This window comes from Pelodiscus sinensis, chromosome 14, assembly GCF_049634645.1.
Source record: "Pelodiscus sinensis isolate JC-2024 chromosome 14, ASM4963464v1, whole genome shotgun sequence".
Classification (NCBI taxonomy): domain Eukaryota; kingdom Metazoa; phylum Chordata; order Testudines; family Trionychidae; genus Pelodiscus; species Pelodiscus sinensis.
The window spans coordinates 13,725,695-13,748,596 of NC_134724.1; the positions used below are offsets into that span (position 1 = coordinate 13,725,695).

Sequence of the window (22,902 nt, forward strand, 5' to 3'; positions counted from 1 at the left end):
GCCGCATGGAGCAGAGGGTTAGTGGGGAAGTCCCCAGCTGACCCCGGGCGCCACCTGGTGCTACCACTTTGAAATAAGGTTGCCAGGTGTCCGGTATTGACCCGGACAAGTCCGGTATTTTCACCTTCTGTCTGGTAAAAAAAAAAATTCAGAAAATACCAGACACTTGGCAACCCTACGATACACTCAGCAACTGGGCTCAGCCCCCCTCCCCCTCCGACCTCCCGCTTACTTGGTTCCACAGGGAAGCCCCCTTCTGGCTCGACCAAGAAAACAAGATGGCCCCCGGCAAAAAGACCTGAGCAAGGGGAAGCAATGCCTTCCCTGGGTCTTAGTGCTCAACCTCTTCTCTTCCTATCCCTATTCTGACTCTGCACACAATTAAAGGGGCCATACTGTTTTAATGTTTTATTTTATTGTATTTATTTATGTATGTATTTATTTATTGCATAATAACTCTTGATTGGGGTCCCTTTTTTCCCCCTGGTGGTTTTTTTTTTGGGGGGAGGGGTATTTTTGTTGAAACCAACTGGCAATTCTACTTTGAAATGCTGCATGCAGCCTGGGGCCAGGTGGGGACCCAGGTTGCATGTGGCATTTCAGAGCAGCAGGCCCTGGGCTCCAGGCAGTGCTGCTTCTTTGAAGCACCTGTTCTTCTCACCTCCCACCCTCTTGCTGCCTCTGATTTCTAATTTGATTCACCAGAATGAGACATTTAGTAATAATCCTTTCAGCTATGGTTCGAGCACCTGCAAAATATTTTTCTCTCTCGCATTTATAAAAAATCCTTAGTCTCTAGCCTTTGCTCATGACAAATGCTTTTAAAAGGTGTAATTATATTTCAATGCTCTTCAAGTCAGTACTGAATTCTTGTGAAGAGGAAGCACAAATAACATGCCACTAGGCTGGAGCCTGCAGAACCAACTAGAATGCAGAGGAGAGGGATTGTTAATGTACAATCCTGTTGAAGTTTTGAGCATGAAATGGTTTTGTTCATGCAAACCTGGTATACTTTTACATTCACAGTTATATTTCTGTCCCTACCAACTAGGCTTCCGTCTCGGAATGCAAACTGTTATCTTGACATTCACATTGCTAGTTAGGAATTGGCAATAGCTGTGTAAGCACTAGACAGCTTGCTCTCTGATAATGAAGGAAGAGAGAAGGAACAGAGTCACAATCAGACCTTCTCGTATTGAATAGGTCAATAAATGAATTGATTTTCTCCCTTTCCCTCTGCACTCATCTTAATCTACGAGGATTACAAGTATTGCAGGTGCAACCTAGTGTGTTTGATTCTTGTTTCTATCAGATAAATGAAATTTTAAATTCGCTCACTTTCAGATATGTCATTACATTCATTTGGGGTTTTCACATTTGCAAAGTTTCTGATAAGTAAATTCTCCTCTTTCTGCTGGCTTTTCTTACAGATTACTGTAGTTTATACCAAAAGTGAAGAATGCATCCCATTGACGTGCAAAAACGCTGCCTGTTGGATCATATGCCCTCTCTGGGCAATACCATGCTTACCAGTGTCTCATTGCAAAAGTCTTGAGAAAAATCTGACCTAAAGACATTGGTGGTATATGCTTTTTTTGAGTAGTTTAGGTGCCTTGACAAATAACACTAAATTGGGGAAGAACCACTGTGGGAAAAACTAAATGTAACTTTTTTTGTTGCATTTGACGCCTACATAGTGACTCAAACAATTAGTTTGTAGTATCTAATGTGTCATGTCCAGTTCACGAAAAAAAACAACTCTAGACACTAATAGGTGAAAATAAAATGGTGAATATTGACTTATAAAAAATCCCTATGTTCCTGCTGAAAAATCCTCCATAAAACATCCGTTTATCTTAAGATCTAAAAGCATCTTACAAAAGATGGTATCGTCACCATCATTATACAACCCAGGGGGAATCAGGCTGCAAAAAAGTGAAAAAACTCACCAAAGGCCACACAGCACATTAGTAGTAGAACTGGGGATGATAGGGTGAGGGTGGTTTTTTCCTGAGTTTCCAGACCTACATCCAATCCACTGGCCCACTCAGTCTGTGACCAATGTAGCTAGAAGTTTTAAAATAATTTAGCTAGTCTTAAAATCATTTCACTGCAACTAAAAACCAGTGAAAACCTAACAATGACGTAAACTTTTTTTTCAGAACAAAATGCAAGATATATTCAACAATGGGAGGAGAAAAGGGGATGGAAAATAAACTTGTTTTACAAGTGGTCTCTGCCCTCTAGTCCATCTACCCCAAATCTACTGCTCAATAAGGGTATGTCTACACTACAGCATTAATTCGAGTTATCTTAATGCAAAATAGTTAATCCGAATTAAGCTAATTCGAATGAACGCGTTTACACACAAAATGCAGTTCGGATTAGCATTTTGGTAATTTGAAATACTGCGTCCACACTGAGTGGACATTGATTCAGATTTAAGGCCAGCTGGGACCAGGTCAGGGGTAGGGCATCAGGTCAGGAGTGTCTTTTGTGTGGCTGTTGCCTGAGGCGCGCGCGCTCTCTCTCTCTCTCTCTCTCACACTCACACTCACACTCACACACACACACACGGGGGGGGGCTGGTTCCCAGGTGTCCTTGCTTGCCTGCCTGCCTCGCTGAGGGACATCAAAGCATTTGTGTCTCAGAGTGCTCTGGTTGCCCTCACTCGGGACACCACAGCACTCTGCAACATGCAGCCAGAGCTGCCCCAGGCACTCTGCTTCTCATGAACGTGTTGCTGCGAGTCTGGTCTATCGGGGGGCTGTCAGTATCCAGGAGGCCATGAAGGAGAACTTCCACCCTGAGGAGCACTCAGAGCCTCCCTGGTCTGCCCCACTGGAGGCTTGTGCCTCATTCCTCTCTCACGTCCTTCCACTTACCCCTCCCGCAACCCCGCTTCCTGATGTCAAATAAAATACATGTATTTTCATGAACACAAACTCTCTTTAACAAAACTGCGGGGGGGGGGGGGGGGGGATATAACTATGGTGAGACTGGGGAATGGGGGCGGGAGAGGGGAGGAGAGAGGGTGGGATTGGGGAGGGGGAAACTTGGTATGAGGGAGCTGGAAGGGGGAAGCAAGGGGAAGAAGAGGGAAGGGAAGGGAAGGGAAGCTCAGGGCTCAGGGTTGGGGGTCTCGCCAGACCACCTTGATTTTCATGCGAACCTGCCCCTTGGATCGCGTATGGCCTTTGGTGGCCAGGCTGGCAGCTATCCTGCCATAGATGGCCGCGTTCCTCCGTCTCGTACGGAGATCATAGATTTTGGGGGCATCCCCCCCCCAAACCTGAGTAAGGTCCACCCTGATCTCCACCCTGGACCAGGAAGGCTCCTGCCTTCTCCAGGCCCTGGCAGGCTCCTGGGAGCTGGCAGACTGCTCCTGGGGAGCGGTGGAGGGCTGGCTGCCAGTGGCTTGCTGGCTCATGATTTGGGGCCACTGGGTCAGGGCAGTGACTGCTGGCGCTGGGCTGGCAGGCTTGGAGCTGGCACAGACACTGGTCAGAGTCTACCCCTCTAAGGGCTCGGGGGAGGGGGGAGGGAGTGGAGTGTTCTTGGTTGAGGCTGGAGTGGCCACCAGGGCACACTGGGAAGGCTGGAGGCACCCTATTTTGAAATAAGTGTCTACTCAGCATTTATTTCGAATTAGCTAATTCAAGTTTGGTATTACTCCTTATAGAATGAGGTTTACCAAACTCAAATTAAGCGTCCTACTATTTCGAATTTATTTCAAAATAGCTCTTTGCCTGTGTAGATGCTATTAAAGTTCATTCGAAATAACGGCTGTTATTTCGAATTAACTTCGATGTGTAGACATGCCCTAAGAGATTTTGTGACTGAGATATCAAAACCAGTAATGATTCCCTTTAAAATTAGCCGGAATTGCAGCATTTCAGTCCCTGACACTGCTTTGAAAATCACAGCTTATAAGATTTTTTTAAAGAATTGTCCACAAATCAATTATTTTCAGTTGAGTTGGTGTTTCATCTCAGTGCTTTGAAGCACAATGTCCCTCTGTCTTTAGTCTCCTTTTCTAATGTTGCCTGTTTAGTTAAGTCCCAGATGGCCACATGATCTGTGATATGGCATGTTTCTACTTCCCTGCCCCACTTACTTGCGAGGATTGAGTTAAGTGAGACAGAGGACAGTTTCTCACAGAGGGAGGGCTGCAAGGGACAGGTGCCAGATTCCATGTGGGACTTCTACAGTCACTAACTCTGTATCTCTTCATGGGAAGCATGTTTTTTTTGTCATTCAAGTTCATTAAAATGAAGCCCCTGGTTCAGGGAACACTGTATGTTCTCAATTCAGTCATACTGAAGTTTTTTTCCTAGGAGGCTGTTTCTTTTGGCTTAAAAGCACCTTAAACCTTATTCCTGTCAGTTAACAAAGTGAGTTTGACATTTTTCAATTGAAAGTTGATCCTTAAGTTACCCAGCTAAACTGCCTGCTTATTTATCTGCTTTGACTGCCACAAAAAACAAAACAAAAGGGGGGAAAAAACTCAAACCAAAAAAACAAAACAAAACCTATCCAAAAAACCATGCTCTAAAAATCGTGCATTCCTAGCCAGCTGGATTAGAGTACTCTTTCATTATGGGGCACTAATCATATGTTTTAAGCCTTGCCTATTATAAGGAGACATAGAAAGAACAAAATAGCCTTAACTTCCCCAGTATTACATGTACTTTTTTTCTCTAATTCTCTAATTGGAAAGGGCTTTGTGTTACCACTTTAAGGGCTGCCTGGTGATTCTGCAGACCCCTGCTAAATTTCCACTTTCAGCCATTTATGATGAACAGCTACAGCTAATCCCCGCTAATGGTTACGTAATTTCTATGCTTTCCATGCTTGGGATGGGCATTCTTCTCTGTGCCAATCTTTTCAAGCAAACCTCTGCCTGAATTTCTTAAGTCCAATGCCCCGATTCCCCTGTTGATAGGCAATAAATAAATAAATAAAATTGAAATAACTTAATTCCTTTGCCTTCCTCATTTTTCCCACATTCCTCACAAGGCCTGATGCAAGCAGTGTGTAAACTTGCTTTGAGCAGCCATCAGAGTGACAGATGCATTTTTATTTTGGAAAGTTAATCCAGTTCACAGATGGCGCATCCCTTTTAACACTAGCCATGAGTTCTGCACCGTCTGTTGCTGGAAATTTGTTCATCTAAGACTCTTGCCCTGAGCACTACCAGTTGTTGCATGTACTGGACTTTGTCTCTTGGCTGCCATCATTCGTGCTTGTCTCTTTTAGGATGGCTTGATGCCAGTTCACACGGTAGTCAGATCCTGGCTGGGTGGCGAGTTTTTACATTTAATGTGCTCTACACAGCAAGTGCCGTCTCTTCTCGTAGAAGACTGCACTCTCTCACATTGGTACTCAGAGGCATTAGTGTAAAACAGTGGTCACCAATCAGTAGACGGGTATTCAGAGGCATTAGTGTAACATATATGAATCCTTGCATGTAAAGGTAGTATGCAAAAACAGGAAACAAAAGATCTTGGATTTGTGCAACTATATCCATGGTAGGAGAGTCATATTACTTTAACTGTACTAATACAGATAAAATGGTACAATGTTTATGTGTAGACAAGTTCCTAGGAAAATCTTTTTGGAATCTGCTGTTTTCCAATCTGGAAGAGTTCCTCCCACAGCAACTTTTTTAGTGTCTTCTCAGCCCCCATTTTGCTTCTCTCATAGTTGACCATCTTTTTTATTTCTTATTTAATGTCCTCTGATTAGGTACATTGTCTCCTCATTCATCTGTAAAGTACCATGCTATAGAACGTTCCTCTCTTTGCACTTTCACAGGCTTCAAATGTCTGAAGAATATCCTTTCTCTGTAACCAGTCAGAACCTTGTATAGCAGCATCACGTGCTCACATATATCATGTTTTCTTCCATCAGGAGGAGGCTGGGATTGGAGTGGTGTGTGTTTGTGTGTTGGTGGGGTGGGGGAAGCAAGTTGTCTAAGCCCTAATTTGGAGTTGTATGGTAGAGACTGTCAGGAAGCTTTTGATTCTTGAATACAAATTAGGCTCTGCAGGAGCTGAGCCAGCTAAGAAGCTCAGCAAAAGCTACATGGCAAAAAGGAGAGACATCACTGTTTCGTTCTTGTTTTTTGACTAAAGGCCTTAATGATATCCCTTAAATCCCAGCTGAGCAAAGGAGCTAGCAGTTTGTACTGTTTGAGAATGTGCTTGAGAAATTACCTGATTAAATCGTAGAAGTATTTTGCACTCACATTATAGTGCGCTTCATCTGAAGAAGTGGGCTGTGGCCATGAAAGCTCATGATACCATTTACAAATTTTGTTAGTCTCTAAGGTGCTGCAAGACTATTCGTTATTTTAAGTTTTTTCAGGTAGACTAACATTGCTGTCCCTCTGAAAATTATAATGTGATTTTATTGGTTTGGCTGTTGACCAAATTAATAAGCCTATAAATTGTTATAATATTCAGAATATTTAACTGAATCTATTTACTCATTTGGTTTACAATAGTGGAAAGGTTGCCTTTTAAAGCTACACCAGTCAATGCTGAAACTCTTTATTAATTTGTAAAACTGAATCTTTAGGTTTTTGTATATCTTCTTGCAGATTTAAAAATGCAAATGTCCATGTTCTGGGTACAGAAACCCCAAAGCTTTGATCTCCATATACTATATTTCAGCAGTGCATCTGGAGCTCATTTCTAACTATTGCTGTTCAGAGCAAGGTTCTTTTAGGACTTCAGCTATTTGAATGAGGAAAAAATAAGTTTATTTTTCGTAGATGAAAGCTTAGGCCCAGTGATATTTTAATCAACTTAATAAGACCATAGATGTTTAAATGTAAAAGGGGAGGAGAATGCTCAGCTAACAAATGCTCCTACTTAGAATTATACAACTTCTGACTAATTCTGTATCCGCTGAGATGTGCATGGTAAAGCTGCTTTAAGAAAGTCCTCACTTTTTACTTTCTTTGAGAAAGTGTAGGCTGCTCTTTTTTTATAGCTGCTCCAGATTTATGCCTGCAGTGTAGCATTTTTCCTGTGTCCAGTGAGGAATATGTCTTTAAACACCAAATTTGACTTTGCCAAAATCTCGATTCAGTATTATGTATGAGAAAAGTACCAGCACGTGCAGACAGACATAGCCAACTAGAATTTACTGACCTCTGTTTATAGGTAGTTAATACTTTAAATATCAAGCCTTTTTAGGACTACTCCTTTTTTCATTGGGTTTCTGCAGTAGGCCTGATCCTGATAGGTCTGAGCACTCTTAAAGTCAGTGTGGTGATCCCCTTCTTCTGAAGTGCCAGCTGCGTCGGGATTCGAACAAGCCATCCTTTGCATATGTTTTTCCAGGTGCTTCAGTGTTTATGTTGCCTAGCTTTCTGGCTCTGAGCAACCACTAGATATGTGCCAACCATTGTACTGTATTTTGTGTGAGGATGGCTCAACTCCAGTAGCCGGGATGTGGGGAAGTGGTTTTTATAGTCTACATGTTTCTTTTTCTTTTTCTTTCTTCACAGAGAGTAGCCCCCGGGAGACATTGATGCATTTTGCAGTGAGGCTGGGCCTGCTGAGATTGACATGGTTTCTGCTACAGCAGCCAGGTGGAAGAGGAGCTCTTTGCATCCACAACAAGGAAGGGGCTACGCCTGTGAGTTTGGCCTTGGAGCGGGGTTATCAGAAGCTGTATCAGCTGTTGACAGAGTAAGAATGATTTTTCTGAGTTCCTGTGTTATCTTTCAGTACCCTACAGCATGCTTGCCTGTATTGTGCATAGTTATTTGAATGACCCCAATTCAAGTATTGTGTTTTGCAATGAGGTGCTAAAGGTTTTGTTGTTCACTCTTTATTTTTGGCTTGGTTGCTGGTAAGGATTGGGTAGGACCTCAAGGTTTATGGGAAATACAATAGTGATGTTATGTTCTCATTTCCTTTATATGTTTCTGTTTTCTGTCTCTTTAAAGGCATTTCTGTAGCATTAGAATTTAACCTTATGCAAACATAAGCAAAGAAGTTTTTCCTTGCACAAATGCCAGATCCCCAATGGAAACGTGTTGGGTGGTTTGGTGTTTTTTATGTTGTTTTGTTTTTCTTTATAGTAAATAATATTCTCTACCAGTTTTTGCTTCAGATAAACCATGCTGATTCTATAGAGTAAAAAAACATCATTTATGGAAAAGATATACAGGTGGGACCTCCCTAGTCCAGCACCTTCAGGACCTGAGTGGTCCTGAACTATGGAGTTGTCTGGACCAGGGGAGATAAAGGCTCCCCAACCAGCTGTTAGCCCTGCTCCCAGGTGCCAGCCCTGACTACTGGGCTCTGCTCCTGGCCCGGCAGGGAGCAGCCCCGCTGCCTACAGCCCCCAACCATGACAGCCCTGGTTCGGGGTCGGCCCCTCTGCTTCCAGGCCTGGCCAAGGCTGTGCGCTCTGCTGTGCCAGTCTGGCCAGAACTGGGCTCTCCACTGCGCCAGCCTGTCACGGGGTACGCCCCTGGCGTGGGGTGTGCCCCCTCCCTTACGGGCCCGTTGCCCGCTCTCTCAGGGTGAATACAACCCTAGTAGTCCCAACACAAAAGTCCAGGTCCCTCTATCAGGGTAAATACGACCTTACCAGTCTCACTGTAAAGTCCATGCCCCCCTACCAGGGTACATACGGCATTAGAGGCCTAGCTGCTCCGAGAAGCCTCTCCTGGCCCGGGGTTTGTTTATCCAGGGAAGGGAAAACGGGTGGTAGAGGGACCTGGGCCCTCCCTCTCCACCGGGTCCCAGCCCAGGGCCCTTTAGGCAGGGCCTATGGCTCCTGCCCGCTCGGCGGGGGATCCGGCCGATACACACCGAGCCGCGCTATTGGTCCTTTGCCCTGGGCTGCTCCCTACCGCGCCCTGGTTCCCCTGGGGCCCAGTCGCCTCCGAGTCGGTACCTGCCGGGGCTGCGGGCGCGCTCCTCCCGCCCTGGGTCAGCGGCTGCTGGCTCTGCCTCCGGGTCAGGCACGGGCAGCGACTCTGGTCTCAGCTGCTGCAGAAACACTGGCCCGGCCTGGTCTACTCCCTCCTCCTGCCGTCCCCCTGGCTGCACGGCTCCCTCTGCTTTTATACCCGGCCGCTGCTGGGAGCATGCCCAGCAGGGCTGGAGGGGCGGGGCTTCCTCCGCCAGTTGGGCCTGGGCTACCCCCTGTCCATCAGTGCGGGGCCTGTCCACCCCGTCACACAGTCCCACTGGGTCTGCGCTTGCTACTGATAGCTTGGCCCGGGCTGCGCTTCTGAACCTGGCCAGCCGGGTCTTGTTGGTTCAGCAATACCTGTTGCCCTGCTGGCCCACAGATGTTGCCGGACCAGAGAGTCCTGGATTTTAGAGGTTCAACCTGTGTAACCATGATGGGTTAGGTTTAAATTAACTTGTGTGTTTAAAACAAAATTAGAGGTTTATGAAGAGATACTGACTAGTCCCACATGATCATTTTCACATTCTTTACTGAAGTGGTTTGGAGGACTAGAAATTACTTTTATTTGAGATCTAGTTTTTGAAAGTCAAGGTGGATAACAGTGTATTTCATCTGTTTACTTTGCGCAGAATGTGTGTCAAAACAGTAGAAGACGTTTTAATCAGTTGCACTAGTCAGTACTGTTGTGTATTTTTATTACCTTGATATCATGTCATCTTAAGCTTTTTTTCATTATCTTTCCTTTTTCTTCTCTGAATTTTTAGATTCCTTTTAAATCTGCATTCTGTTGCCCAATGTCATGCATTCTGTTAATAAAATTAAACACCAGTGCATGTTACTGGGTTGTTATTTCTTTGCTCCTTGGTATTATTTTAGGAGATGCGAGTAAAGAATTCTTAAAGCCGAAATTCAGTCTTGTGCTATATACTGCTGAAGTAGTTGAACTTAATCTTCCATTTCACAAGTTTCAAAATTTTCTGTCAACATCATGTTAAAGTAGAGAGGGGGTAAGAAGCTCTGCATTAAGCTTTCATTTCTCACCCATCAGTTGGGAATAATATAGGGTCATGATGGTGAGTTTTATGCTACTTTCTCAAGTAATCTTTTAATACACAAACCATTCTGGAACAATGTTCATTCCCCATGATATTTTGATAGCCACATACCTCCTGTATGTGTACTGTATTAAAGTTGAAATAAATGGATTGATCATATAATGTGGTTAGGTAACCCTGAAATAAAGTTAAATTCTCCTAAGTGTGTAGATTGTTAGCAACATAACAGGATAGGTATGCAGTCAAGAAAATACCATGAGTCAAAACTTGATTATACAGCTTGCAGCAAACACTGTAAATACTGTTATTACCCAAGTAGGAACACAATTGGTAATTTAGTAAAATTGGGGAAATAAGGCTATTACATCTGCTGCTCAATGTACGTGAGGAATATTTTACAATTGGTTCAAGCAATGGAGTGAAAACTAAAAGTTGTGAGTCCTTGGATTTCTGTCAGTATCCCCTTACTGTTGCTGTGAGAAGTATCGGAGGGGTAGCCATGTTAGTCTGTATCTGCAAAAACAATGAACAGTCCTGGGGCACCTTAAAGACTAACAGATTTATTTGGGCATAAGATTTCATGGGCAAAAATCCCACTTCATCAGATGCCAGCAGACTTTTGCCCATGAAAGCTGATGCCCAAATAAATCTGTTAGTCTTTAAGGTGCCACAGGACTGTTCATTGTTTTTGCAGATACAGACTAACAAGGCTACCCTCTGATACTTGTCATGCAACACTTAGGCCACATTTTCATTTGCCGTGCCAGAGATAGCTCTTCTGATGTTCAATTTAGCGCAGTGGTCCCCAATGCGGTGCCCACGGGTGCACCGCGGTGCTCTGGCGGCCCCAGCCCCAGCCCCAGGGCACATGGCGCTCGGGCGGCCCAGGCCCCGGCCCTGGGGCACATGCTGGCGCTGGGTGCAAGGGCATCCCCGCCCCTGGCGTGCCCCAGGACGCGTGGCCCCACCCCCCGGGTGCCCGGCGCATGAGTGGCCCTGCCCCCAGGCACCCGGGAGCCTCTATAGGTTGGGGACCACTGATTTAGCGGGTCTAATTAATTTAGCAGTCCCGCACTACTTTGCAGGCATTCGTTATTGACCTGTTTGTTCATTTGTGTGTCCTCTACTGTTCTTGAGTCAGGTTAATCAGACAGCCACACCCTCCATGCATGCTGTTGAAAAACTGGCACACCAACAGAGTTGACCTGTTTAACCTGGATTCAAGTATACCGCCATATATATATGCACTGAACAGTAGACTTCAGTAACTCAATTGGCGTTAGAATTGGTACATTTTGAAAGAGAATTCTGAGTTCGCTATAAACATAGAGTTAATACATGCCGAAGAATAGTGTCAGGCGTACATTAGGGATGTTAAATATTGGTTAACTGAATAATCAATTAACCTCATGAATTCTTATCGGTTAGTCAACTATTCTATAGTCCCTGGGGCCGGGCTGGCAGCCAGTGCGCTCTGACCCCACTCCTGGGGGGCCCCCTGCCACTCTGTTGCCAGGTGAGAGCCAGTCCGAGAGGGGAGCCAGTTTAAAAACCGGCTCCCCTCCTGGACTGGCTGTCTGTCACCCTGCCTGCTTGGCTCCTAATACACTTTAAATGCAGAGCTGCAGTGGGGGTAGGTCCCGGACCTGGTTCAACCAGGACTGAGCTGGGCTGCTAAAAAATTTACTGGGGGGGGGGCAGAAATGTGTGTAATTTATAGCATTAACCTAAAAGCTTTTGCTTATCGGTTGACCAACTACACTATTACATCCCTAACATAAACAGGTGTTTTCAGACCAGAATAACTCCAGTTAGTCCAGACTAAGCCCCCTGCACAGATAAGCTCTGAACACCCAGCTCTAGGCACTAAAGCTCATATTCTTGAGAAAACTCTAAACAAGCCTTGAAAGAGGTGTCTGTGGAGGATTGGGAGGATACAATTCTTTCAGAATGGATGGGGAAGTGGTGTAGGTTGCTGTTAGGGGTCCTGGATCAGTTAAGAGCTGGAGCAACACTGGTACTCCACAATGGTGTTTCGATTGTGTAGTTGTGAATTCACATGCCGTTCACTGTTACTCAGTTCCTCCTATGGTGGGGAGGGAGCCCTCGTGATCTGAAGGAGTATGATGGTGAAGTGGGTGTGCAGCTTGTTCTCACTGTTGTGAATCTGTTATAGTTAGGACCTCACTTGCCAATGGACTTGGGGGCAGGATTTCTCCCTAAAAATCCCTATTGAGTTTCAAAATATAGACTGCCGCCAGGTTTTGTGTAAAGAATATGTATCACGGTATATTGTCAAAAGGCAATCAAATACTGTGGAACCGCTCATCTGTACTGTGCTCATCTTCACAATTTAATCTGCACATGCTAATTAGCACACATTTTGTACCTCTCAGCAAAATGCAGAATAGCAATGCACTAAAACGAGTGGTTAGACAAAGACTACTTTATTTTTATAAATAATTACCTACGTTATAAACTATAGCATAGGACATTTTATGATGCATTAACCATGGGCTTTTATTGTTCATTTGCTAATTTGCAGAACTCTGTAACTTGCAATGATTCTCCCTGTCATGGCTGTGAATTAGTGAGGTTCTATTGTAATTAGAACGGTTACAATTATTAAAAAGGCAACCGTGCAGAGGTCACAGTTTTTGCAAGTTTGACTGTTCAGCTGCAAAGCAAATGTTGTTTCAGCTGAAATTAAATTTAATTTTTCAAGAGAACTAATTAGATGTTTAAACCTCAGTTTACGAAAAAGTATTTTCCTATTTTAAACTGTTGCAGTTCTTCATTAAATCAGCCTTTATATTTTCTTTCTTATAACCCCTGGACTCCTGGAGATTTGTTGCTTTCTGTTGCAAGCCCTTATGTTAACTGGTCCCTATATCATCATCTCTTGATATGAGAAGGGTGTGCACAGTTTCTTGAAAAGTGAAAGACAAAACTGGATTTGAACACACAGCACACTAAAATGAAGTTGGATCTGACTGGAAGTGTGATGAATAAGTCATAAATCACCCCTGTGAACCTTTGTTTTATCTATAAATGAAATTTGCAAAATAAACCTTGCCTCTCTCCTAGTGAAAATGGAAAAATATGTTGCCTGAATCAGTAATATTTTCCAAAACATCTCATCAAGATCCTTCATTACTGGAACATATCCTCATTTGCTAAGCATCTATTTATTTATTTATTTATTAGGCATTTAAAATGTATCTTTCCAACTTGCAGGCTACAAATCACTGAGGGTATGTCTACACTACCCCGCTAATTCGAACTAGCAGGGTAATGTAGGCATACCGCAATTGCAAATGAAGCCCGGGATTTGAATTTCCCGGGCTTCATTTGCATAAGCCGGGCGCTGCCATTTTTAAATCCCGGCTGGTTCGAACCCCGTGCCGCGCGGCTACACGCGGCACAAACTAGGTAGTTCGAACTAGGAAGCCGGGTTCGTGCCGCGTGTAGCCGCGCGGCACGGGGTTCGAACCAGCCGGGATTTAAAAATGGCGGCGCCCGGCTTATGCAAATGAAGCCCGGGAAATTCAAATCCCGGGCTTCATTTGCAATTGCGGTATGCCTACATTACCCAGCTAGTTCGAATTAGCGGGGTAGTGTAGACATACCCTGACCAAATAATGTTCCATCCTCTTCTGAAAACAGGCAGGCCTTGAAAGTCCACTGTCTCATAGAGCTGTGGTTTGAGTGAATTCCCGATTTGAGCTCTTTTCATTGAGAGTGGTTTGCCAGTAGCTCCTTTGTATTTAATTCTGGCCACTGTTTAGCTTGAGGGCCCCAACTAAATTTAATGGCTATGTTATCAGGCAAAGAGAGAGATGACCTCTAAGGTATGTGCTTCCCAGTATGGGTAAACACACATGCTAGCTTTGCTCAAGCTAGTGTACTGAAAATAGCCATATGGCTGCAGTGGCACAGGCAGTTCCTTGGGCCAGCTGGCAGAGTATGAATCTGCCCAAACTTCTGCGTATGTAGGTAGGTGGATAGCCATCACATCCATACTGCTGTTTTTAGCATGTTAACTTGAGAACAGCTAGCATGTGTTTGTCTAACCCTGCTAGGAGGCATGTATAGTAATATGAGGGCCTAAAACAAAAGCCCATGTAGCACAGGCCTGGTCTCAGCCCTGAAGCCTAGCTAACAGTGGACAAAACATGGCTAACTTAAAGCAAAGCTCAGCTGTGAGCAAGAGACAGGCCCCTGCTCACAGGACTTGGTAGGAACAGGGCTGAAAGCAAAACACTAATTGGTAATAGGCCCAAGTGTAGAATAGTAATTGGTGCTAGGTACCCACTGTAAAACAGTAATTGGTACTGGGCATAACTTGAAAGCACACGGTAAAACCAACTCATTAAAAAAGACCTTGGTACCCACACACTCCCCACAGGTACAGACTCAGGTTCAGGAAAGGGTCTAAAATGAGAGTATGATGGATAGAGCTGATCTAATCAGATCATGAAGTGTGGGGTGATAGGTGGTATCGAAGTAGCAACAGCGTCAGAGGGTGGCAACCTGACATGTCAGGAGTGACGTGTAACTTGTTTGTGCCTGTATAAAAAGTGGTGTTTTGGTGAGGGGACAGTCTTTGGCCAGCTGGGGGCCAGCCAGTAGGAGTTTCCCACTAGTTGAGCTGAGTCCATTGTCATGGGTGCATAATATAGTGATTCGGTAGAGTCTACTGACCACTATTATTGTACTTGGTTAAACAATAAACCTGGCTGGGCACCTTCAACCCTTATCTTATTTGTGGCCTTTGGGGGCTCTCCTGGGGTCTGCTGTGATAATTGGGCCCACATCATTGAGCATACACTTAAGCAGCCTTCTGGTTATCATCATCGATGGAGCCAGAGAACTGTCCAGACCCCACGGCAGTAAATCAGTGACCTGACAACAGCACGATCCTAGTTGCTGTGCAGATGTACTCTAAGAGACAGCTCATTGGAACCTAGGGGTAACCTTCTTCCTAGGACTAACTTGGATAAGTAAGAGGACCCCTTCATTTTGTGCTACTTCATTGATACTCTTTCTGTTGTTTCCAAATAAAACGCAGTGTAGTATAGGCTATGAGGTGGAAGTTCTTCCTTGCTTTGTGAAGCAGATATAGGAGGAGATTCCAAGGGCTATCCGCTATTCATTTTCCTGGTTGACTAAAAACTCCTTTTTGTGGGGGCAGGGTATTGGGAAAGAAAATATATAAAGTTGTTTCAAATTTAGTAGCTGAAATCATGAGTGTGGGACCATAAAGAAAGAAGTAGGTGAAAATTATATCAAGACCCACAAGGAATAAACTTATTTTTCTATCTAGGTCTTATTTTTGGATGCTTATGAGAGGAAGAGGAGAGTCAAAGCTTAAGCAGTCACTAATTTCTCCTAGAAAACTTCACAGGATTTGTATTTGTTAGTTCTGCTGGTGGGTTTCTTCCCTTCTCTATTATGAACAAAGTTGTCAGTGCAGCTAAGGGATTCTAGGGAGAGTATAACAATAAACAGGTGGCTCAGCATGTGAAAATGTAAATCAGTGCATGGAGAAACAGGACAAAGTGTGGTTCTTATCAGAGAATCAAGAGCCAAGTTCAAACTGACCCAGACCCAACTAACAAAAAAAGAGAAAAATCACACAAGATAACAGGACGTTTTGTGAGCATTTTGCAATCCTTGATCTAAAATGCATTCTTAATGAGGTCTGTGTGGTTGTCCCATTGAGACGCTTTCTGTAGCACCTCTGAGATTGGTACTCTTCTAGGTAACTGTCACTGTAGTCACTTGAGTGCATGCTTTATTTTAAATGTGAGTAATCCCAGTCCTATTTAGCAAAGGATTTAAATGTGGGCTTAAAGATAGGCATGCGTTTAAATGCATTGCTGAATAAGGGCCAGTGTGAAAGCTGAAGACTCTCTTGCCCTCTCTCATCTCCAAATATTTTAACAACAAAAAATAAGGATAAGTCACTTGACATTTTCATTTATTTTAATGGGCAGGTTGTTTTATTAAACGTAAGCAATTTTCCTGCAAGGAACAGGATTCCCAGAATGCAATCCAAGAATCACCACTTATATGCATGTACCCATGTAAGTATCTGACCTCATAACAGCTCCAGATTTGTGGCTGTTGCATATAAGCCAGTACTGCTTCTCTGAATGGTTGAAATAATTTTACCTACGTGCTTGTCTGCCTCAGTCAGATGTGAACTGATAACTTAGGGTATGTCTACACTACCACCCTAGTTCGAACTAGGGTGGTAATGTAGGCAACCGGAGTTGCAAATGAAGCCCGGGATTTGAATTTCCCGGGTTTCATTTGCATCTCGCCGGGCACCGCCATTTTTAAATGTCCGCTAGTGCGGACTCCGTGCCGCGCGGCTACACGCGGCATGGACTAGGTAGTTCGGACTAGGCTTCCTAGTCCGAACTACCGTTACTCCTTGTTTCATGAGGCATAAAGGATCTGCCGATGAAGGGTTCTGGGGGCCGCAGATCCCCGTCTAGACTGCCGCGCTGTGCTGACAATCAGCTGATCGGCACAGCGCGGTGGCCATTTTTATTTAAATGAAGTGGCGATTATTTAAATCGTGGCTTAATTTTCCTTTGCAGTCCTGCCTAATCTACATGGCTCAATTGACGGAGCCATGTAGTCTAGACACACCCATAATGTCAGACTAACTGATGAGTATTAAACTGAGCGGGGAAGACATAGCTGTCCATATAGTAAGTAGGCATGCACAACAGTTAGGAGAGGATAAAAAGATAAAGAGTTGGTTTGGGATCAATTATTATGCCTTTGTAGAAACATACCACCCAATGAGAAGATAATTGTCAAGCAGATCTAACTGCACACGTTATAAATATGAAATAGTTCACGGGGGCCAGAGCATTTGAATGAGAAATCCCAGGAGAAAATGGCCATACAGACTTACTTGTCTGGGACTAGACATGGTTATTGCTAAAACACTTTTCAGAAGAGAGAAAACCATGTCCTAAAGAATGCCAGGACTAGGCACAAGTCCCAAATTGATTTTTGACAAGAAGCAGCAATAGATCATGAACAATTAATTGTGTAGTGATGCCCAGCTAATGCATTGTGAACCAACACAGTCCTGGTCAGGCCTAAATTGTGGAAATTTAGGAATGCAAAAATCTGAGAGAGAGGTAATATATAAATGTAAAAATAGAAGACCAGTGGCTTGAAGAGTGATAAGATGGTGTATATGGAGGCAAAAAAGATCACTAAAGGCAGAGTTGTGACAGCTAAAATTTTGACCTGACACAAACTATATTACTGGCTAGAAGAATATGGTGGAGAAAATACCATCTGAAAACTCGTTAAGGCAAGAGAGAAAATGAGGAGGGATGTGAACCAGCTTGTGTATATTAGAAATGAACATGATATACTGCAAACAAATAGTGAATTAATCAATAAATTCTGGAGTGAATGAAGAGAACCTAAAAAAGGCACTAAAATCTCGTAAGTCAAACTATGGCATGAAAGATGACCTGCAGGGGGAAGAGGCTTGAGAGGCGTATAGGAAAATGAAGAAAGAAAGATGGGCCAAAAGTAGTACTGGAGGATGGGCTGAAGTAATTGAAAGCAAGGAGACATGTAGTTTACAGGTCTATTCAATTATATTCATAAGAAAGAAGAAAATATTTAATAAAAGGTGTAAAAGCTTCATGGTGCACATTTTCAAACATAAAGGAGATATTACACTATATTCTAATTATTACTCGATTCAGCTGATGACACATGCTCTGAAAGTTCTACAGTAAGTCAGACTGCTTAAACAGGCCTGCTTTTCTTTCTCCTTAGAGGCTATAAATAGGGTAACTGCCTATAGATATAAAGGTAGCCATATCTTTTCCTAAGCAAACTAATTTATTCTCAAGGTGAAAGCATTACAGAGAAAACAACCCCCTGCTCCAACAAAAACAAACTAACTATTTACTTGCTAAGAGGTTTACCAGAGATCACCCCTATTCTGATAAGAGCTCTGGGAGGAGTCAGTCCTGTTACCCCCCACAAAGGGTTTTTCTGTGTTTGCAAGTGCATAAGACTTTTGCTCAGAAGCAGAACACGTATGAATCTGAGGATCATGCTTTTATATAGTTTGGGCCTCTTATCTTGTCCTCATGTAACAGGTAGTAAGATTATAAATGTTCCCCTTCCCCTTTGAAGGGCAAAGCTTCAAAAGGCTGATTTCATGCCTAATCCACAGTTGCACACCTTCCCCACCTCTCCTCCACAGATTTTCTGGGAAGCTAATTTACCTTTGAAAGCTCATCTTTTGTCCAGCACATTGCTTCAAATAAAAACATAATCCACTCTTTCCACTCAGTGTCTAGCTACCCAGTAGACAATACTAGCAATGGGGAAAATAGTTAAAATGTATTGTTCTAGTCCCTTCCTCATATTTTTAGGTTTATAGGGAAGTGTTTAAAGAGATTGTCATTGTTGTATCAAACTTTTGTATAGAAATTAGAAAACATTTATTTGAGGTGATTAATTTGGAACACTAAAAGTTGATACCACAGGACAAACTACAAGCTTTATTGATCACAAGGAATCCTAGAAATCCATTTCCACAGAAAAAACTTGGAATATGCATGTTCAGATAGAATCTATAGTTTTTACATTTTGTGAAAAATATATATATTAACTATTAAATACGTTTTACTGAAAGTACCAGTGTCACTTATTCAGTGTGCACAACCTTCCTCTCCTGTGGTGAATATCTGAATGTTTAAATTTGCATTGCCAAAAATACTCCAGTACACTGCTTCTGGTGTATAAAGGTTATTCAACAGCATATAGGGGTTTGTGTTTTAATGCACCAGAAATTAATCCAGATAGGAGTAATTAATGTTATGAAATGATGCCAAAAACTTTAAAAATCACTCCTAAGACTGTATCACTGAGTTTGAGGACACATTTCATATTGACAGTAATGTGCTATTCAGTACTCTAGGTAGCAAGATTGCAGATTACATTCAAAGGCAGACAAATACAAATGACAATTCATTTATTTTATTTTATTATAATGATTGATGGCACGGGTAAGCTTTCAACTTGTTTAAAAATTGTAAGCAGATCAATAGTCAGTAATGCATTGTGTTTAACTGATACCTACATACTGTGAATAGGAAAAGTGAATTTCAGAGTTTCATTTTAATTACAGAAAAACACAGAATTTTAAGGTTTTTATTGAAGAATTTTATTTTTGTTTATCTGTTGATCAGGTCTGTGCTGTGAGAATATCCACACAGCACTGAATAAAGTTCCAGCATAAAACCTGGGATGAATTCTCTGCTCTGTCCCTGTTTTGATTGTTCCAAAATCCTAGTCAGATAAAATATATTCCTAGATGGAAGAAATTTCTCCCTTTAGGGATGAACAGTGTTTCACCCAAGAAGGAAAAATGCTTATTAGTCCATCCTGCACCTCTGGAAACACATCTCAGATTAGAATGCAAACCCAAAAAGGAATGGGAAGCAAAGCAATCAGTCCAAATCATTGTTATCACTACAGTAAATCAGACTATGCCCTACTGAATCCAGGCAGCTAATTAGACTGGTCCTATCCTAATGGCATTAGTACTTTTGAAATGTAAAACAGCACAATATATTTTTATCTTGAAAAGCTGCCTAGGTAGATCATTTGTTTTTCCCTGGTGACTTTTGTTGCACTTCAGTAACAAAATAACAGATTTAACCCACCAGAGCAAATAGAATGGCTCTGTGCCAGTATCTTGCACCGGAAAGAGATAGAAGTCTCAGTTATATAGTAAGTCTTATACTTCCTGCAACTATTGATGAGATATTTTTAAAAAGAGGAAAGAAGAGCAAGAAGGAGAAAACAAAATGTGCACCAACAACTCTGTCTATACAGAGAATTTACAATTGGGCTCTGGGATCGTAAGAGCAAGTTTTAGATATTGATTTGCACAGCTTTGAAAATCAGATGGAGTGTATGCATCATCTGAGTAATGCTGAAGTATAAAGATTTTACACAATGGGGGGGGGGAGAAAATGAATATATTGGTAAGTTAAATAGAAACTTGTGTTAGGAAAGAAATGATCAAGCATCTTTTAAAAACAAGCCAAGAAAAAATTGTGCTGGAATTCAATATGTAATTTCCTGGGGATAGCCACTTCAGACCTTCTTATTTTGGGTCTGGACTTTGGCTACAACAAGGCAAAGATTACATAGTTTTGCCAATCTTATAATTTAACTGCAAGTGTTATGATATCTATTATTCTGAAATCCCCAGATCCTAGATTCATGTGATTGAGATAATCTAATAGGGTTTTTTCAGTAAATTGCTAGTCTTTATAGTTGTGCTCCAGCCCAGCCTTGGAGTGTGGGGGTCAGTCCAGCCCATGAGGGCTGGAACAGCCCCCCAACCACATGTGCATTCTTTCATCGGTTAACCAGTCAAACATCACATTTAACCGATTAAACAATTAAACAGGATTTTATCTCCCTAGTATCCACTACTACTGCACAGAGGCAATGTGAAGTAATCTAAAAATATAGCCTCTCACAACTAAAATAAACATAAGTTTAATATGCACGAGTGACATTTTCAAAGAAGTTGTATAGGTTAAGGGACTTACTATAACATGCTCAGTTGATTAACTTTTCCCCAGCTACCACTCCTGACTTGGTGTGGGGTGTGTGAGAGAAATTCACATTTTAGCTATCTCAAAAAATATGCAGGAAAGCAGCAACAAATACCTTTGTTAGCACCCTGAGATTATTTTATGGATTGCTCGCTGTTTTAAATGCCTTCTGAGAGTTACTTGTGTAATAGTGACTACTTCCTTACCATACTGCATATGGAAGTGAACAGAAGCTGGGTAGAAGATTAGGCCATTAATAATTCTGGGTTGTGCAACCAGTAACCCTTAGTGAAAGGTGAAATGTTCAAAAAATGGTTTCAAAATGCCTTCTAATTTGGGAAATGTCCAGCCTACTGATCAAACACCAGACAATATAAAATTCCTGACAGAAAGATTTGTTTTGCATCCTTTCTTTAATAAATGTTCAGAGACTTTCATGTCCTCGCATAGCATACAAAATTATTCTCAGTGCAATTCAAGCTATCTTTTTTCCAGAAAGGGAATATACTCTTTTAAGCCAAGCATTTTTAGACTTAAATGAGTGCTGTAAAATAAGAAATCGAAACAGCAACACTGATATTATATAAATTGCTGGCAAAACAGTTCACATGCTGTAAATTCCATACGAAATAACTTCCTATTATTAAATTAATTCTTCCTTTTGTTTTTTATTTACACCAACTATTAGGAATTCAAAAAGATTGGTGCCTCGTGGCATTCACCTCTACAGATCCAGTACTATTGCACTCAGTGTTACTGAAGGAGCCAAAATAGCCTATTATAGATAACTAGTGAAGAAAAAAGATGGTCAGAATCTGAACAGCTAATGGTATCATTAGAAATTTAGGATAAGTCTGGGAGTTCCATGTACAGTACTTGGAACAGAACAGGGTAGATTCACCAACCTTCATCTTTAATACACAGGTGTGGCCAATGGAAACTAAACTACCTTGATTTGCTATGTTCTACCTGTACCCAAACAAAGTTTTCTGATCATGATGAACACTGCATACTTGGAAACCTCGCTGCAGGACATACCTACCTAGTGAATATGAATGTCACTGCAGGATATGTTAGAATTCTGTTGAAAGCTGCATTTTGTCTGTAGGCCACCTCTTGAATACCTGCTGTCACTCCACTGTTTAATGGCTTTGATTGTCACTCTTCTTTAAGTTTTCATACTGTTCTAGAAATTTCACAGGCTAGGTGTAGCGTTTTCCACTTTGACTTATGCAAAACTTCCTTATCATTTTAAGCTGTTAACAAATATTCAGATGGAGGACACCAGCAATATTGCTTCCATAGAAATAAGCATCTAAGTGCTCACAAATACCATTGAAAGGACATTTCCGGGTTAACCAAACCCCAAAAATGAGTTTGTAAAAGTCTTTTGATCTATTCTCCACTGTTTTCCATCTTGTGTCATCACATTCCTGTGCAAGCTGAGTGCAAAATGCCATAAAATGCTCCTCTCCTGATTCAGTATGTTATCTGACCACTCTGCACTCGCTTTTTACAGGTGTAAATAAATACAGGCTATAAAATAATTGATTTAGTTGGGGTTGGCCCTGCTTGGTGTAGGGAGTTGGACCAGATGATCTCATGAAGTCTCTTCCAACCCTAATCTTCTATGATTCTATGACAAAATGGGTGAAAAATTATCTTTGTATTAGAACAAATTCTGTTGATGACAGAGAGAATATTTTAAGCCACAGAGAGCTCTTCTTTAGATATGAGGTACCAGAGACTCAGGCCCTCATGATGGTGATTTTATTTTGCTTTTAACTTTATCACCATCTTTTTATCAGGGAGAACTGACAGTGTTCAAAACTGGTCTGCAGGGACTCAATCTTCCATGCATGCCACCAAGCCATCAACAAACATGATATTCCAATGTGTCTCCTTTTGTATAGTCTCGTTTATCACATCTGAGACCACTATAAACAAAAAATACTGACTCCTGGTGCAGGTCAACATTTACTGGAAGTTCTTTGTGTAGGCTCATTTGGTTTTGACTACAGTAGTCATACCATCATACCTAGCCCAGATACAATGGACATAGTCTTGGAGCACACCTGTTTTCATAAACGCTAATTATCTTGCTATACAATCATATGCCTGCTCCAAAGTCCACAAAGAATATGTTCAATTGCAATTTTTTTGTTTACTTCTCCATGAAGATTTGCAGAGCAAATATATAATCAGTTTTACTTCTTCCTGGCATGCGAGGAGCAACAAGTTCCCCTAAACTGTTTGCAGTACCTTCTTC

General features: G+C 42.2%; 1 protein-coding gene across 7 annotated transcripts in view; it reads left to right on the forward strand.

The window, feature by feature from the left end:
* Window positions 1–22,902, forward strand: part of AKAP13 (A-kinase anchoring protein 13) — a 374,025-nt gene that overhangs the window by 163,254 nt on the left and 187,869 nt on the right. For all 7 annotated transcript variants that reach the window (XM_075897023.1, XM_075897024.1, XM_075897028.1 and 4 more), the window contains one exon: window positions 7,521–7,704. In XM_075897023.1, coding sequence (XP_075753138.1) covers window positions 7,521–7,704 — 184 coding nt within the window. The remainder of the gene's footprint in view (window positions 1–7,520; window positions 7,705–22,902) is intronic.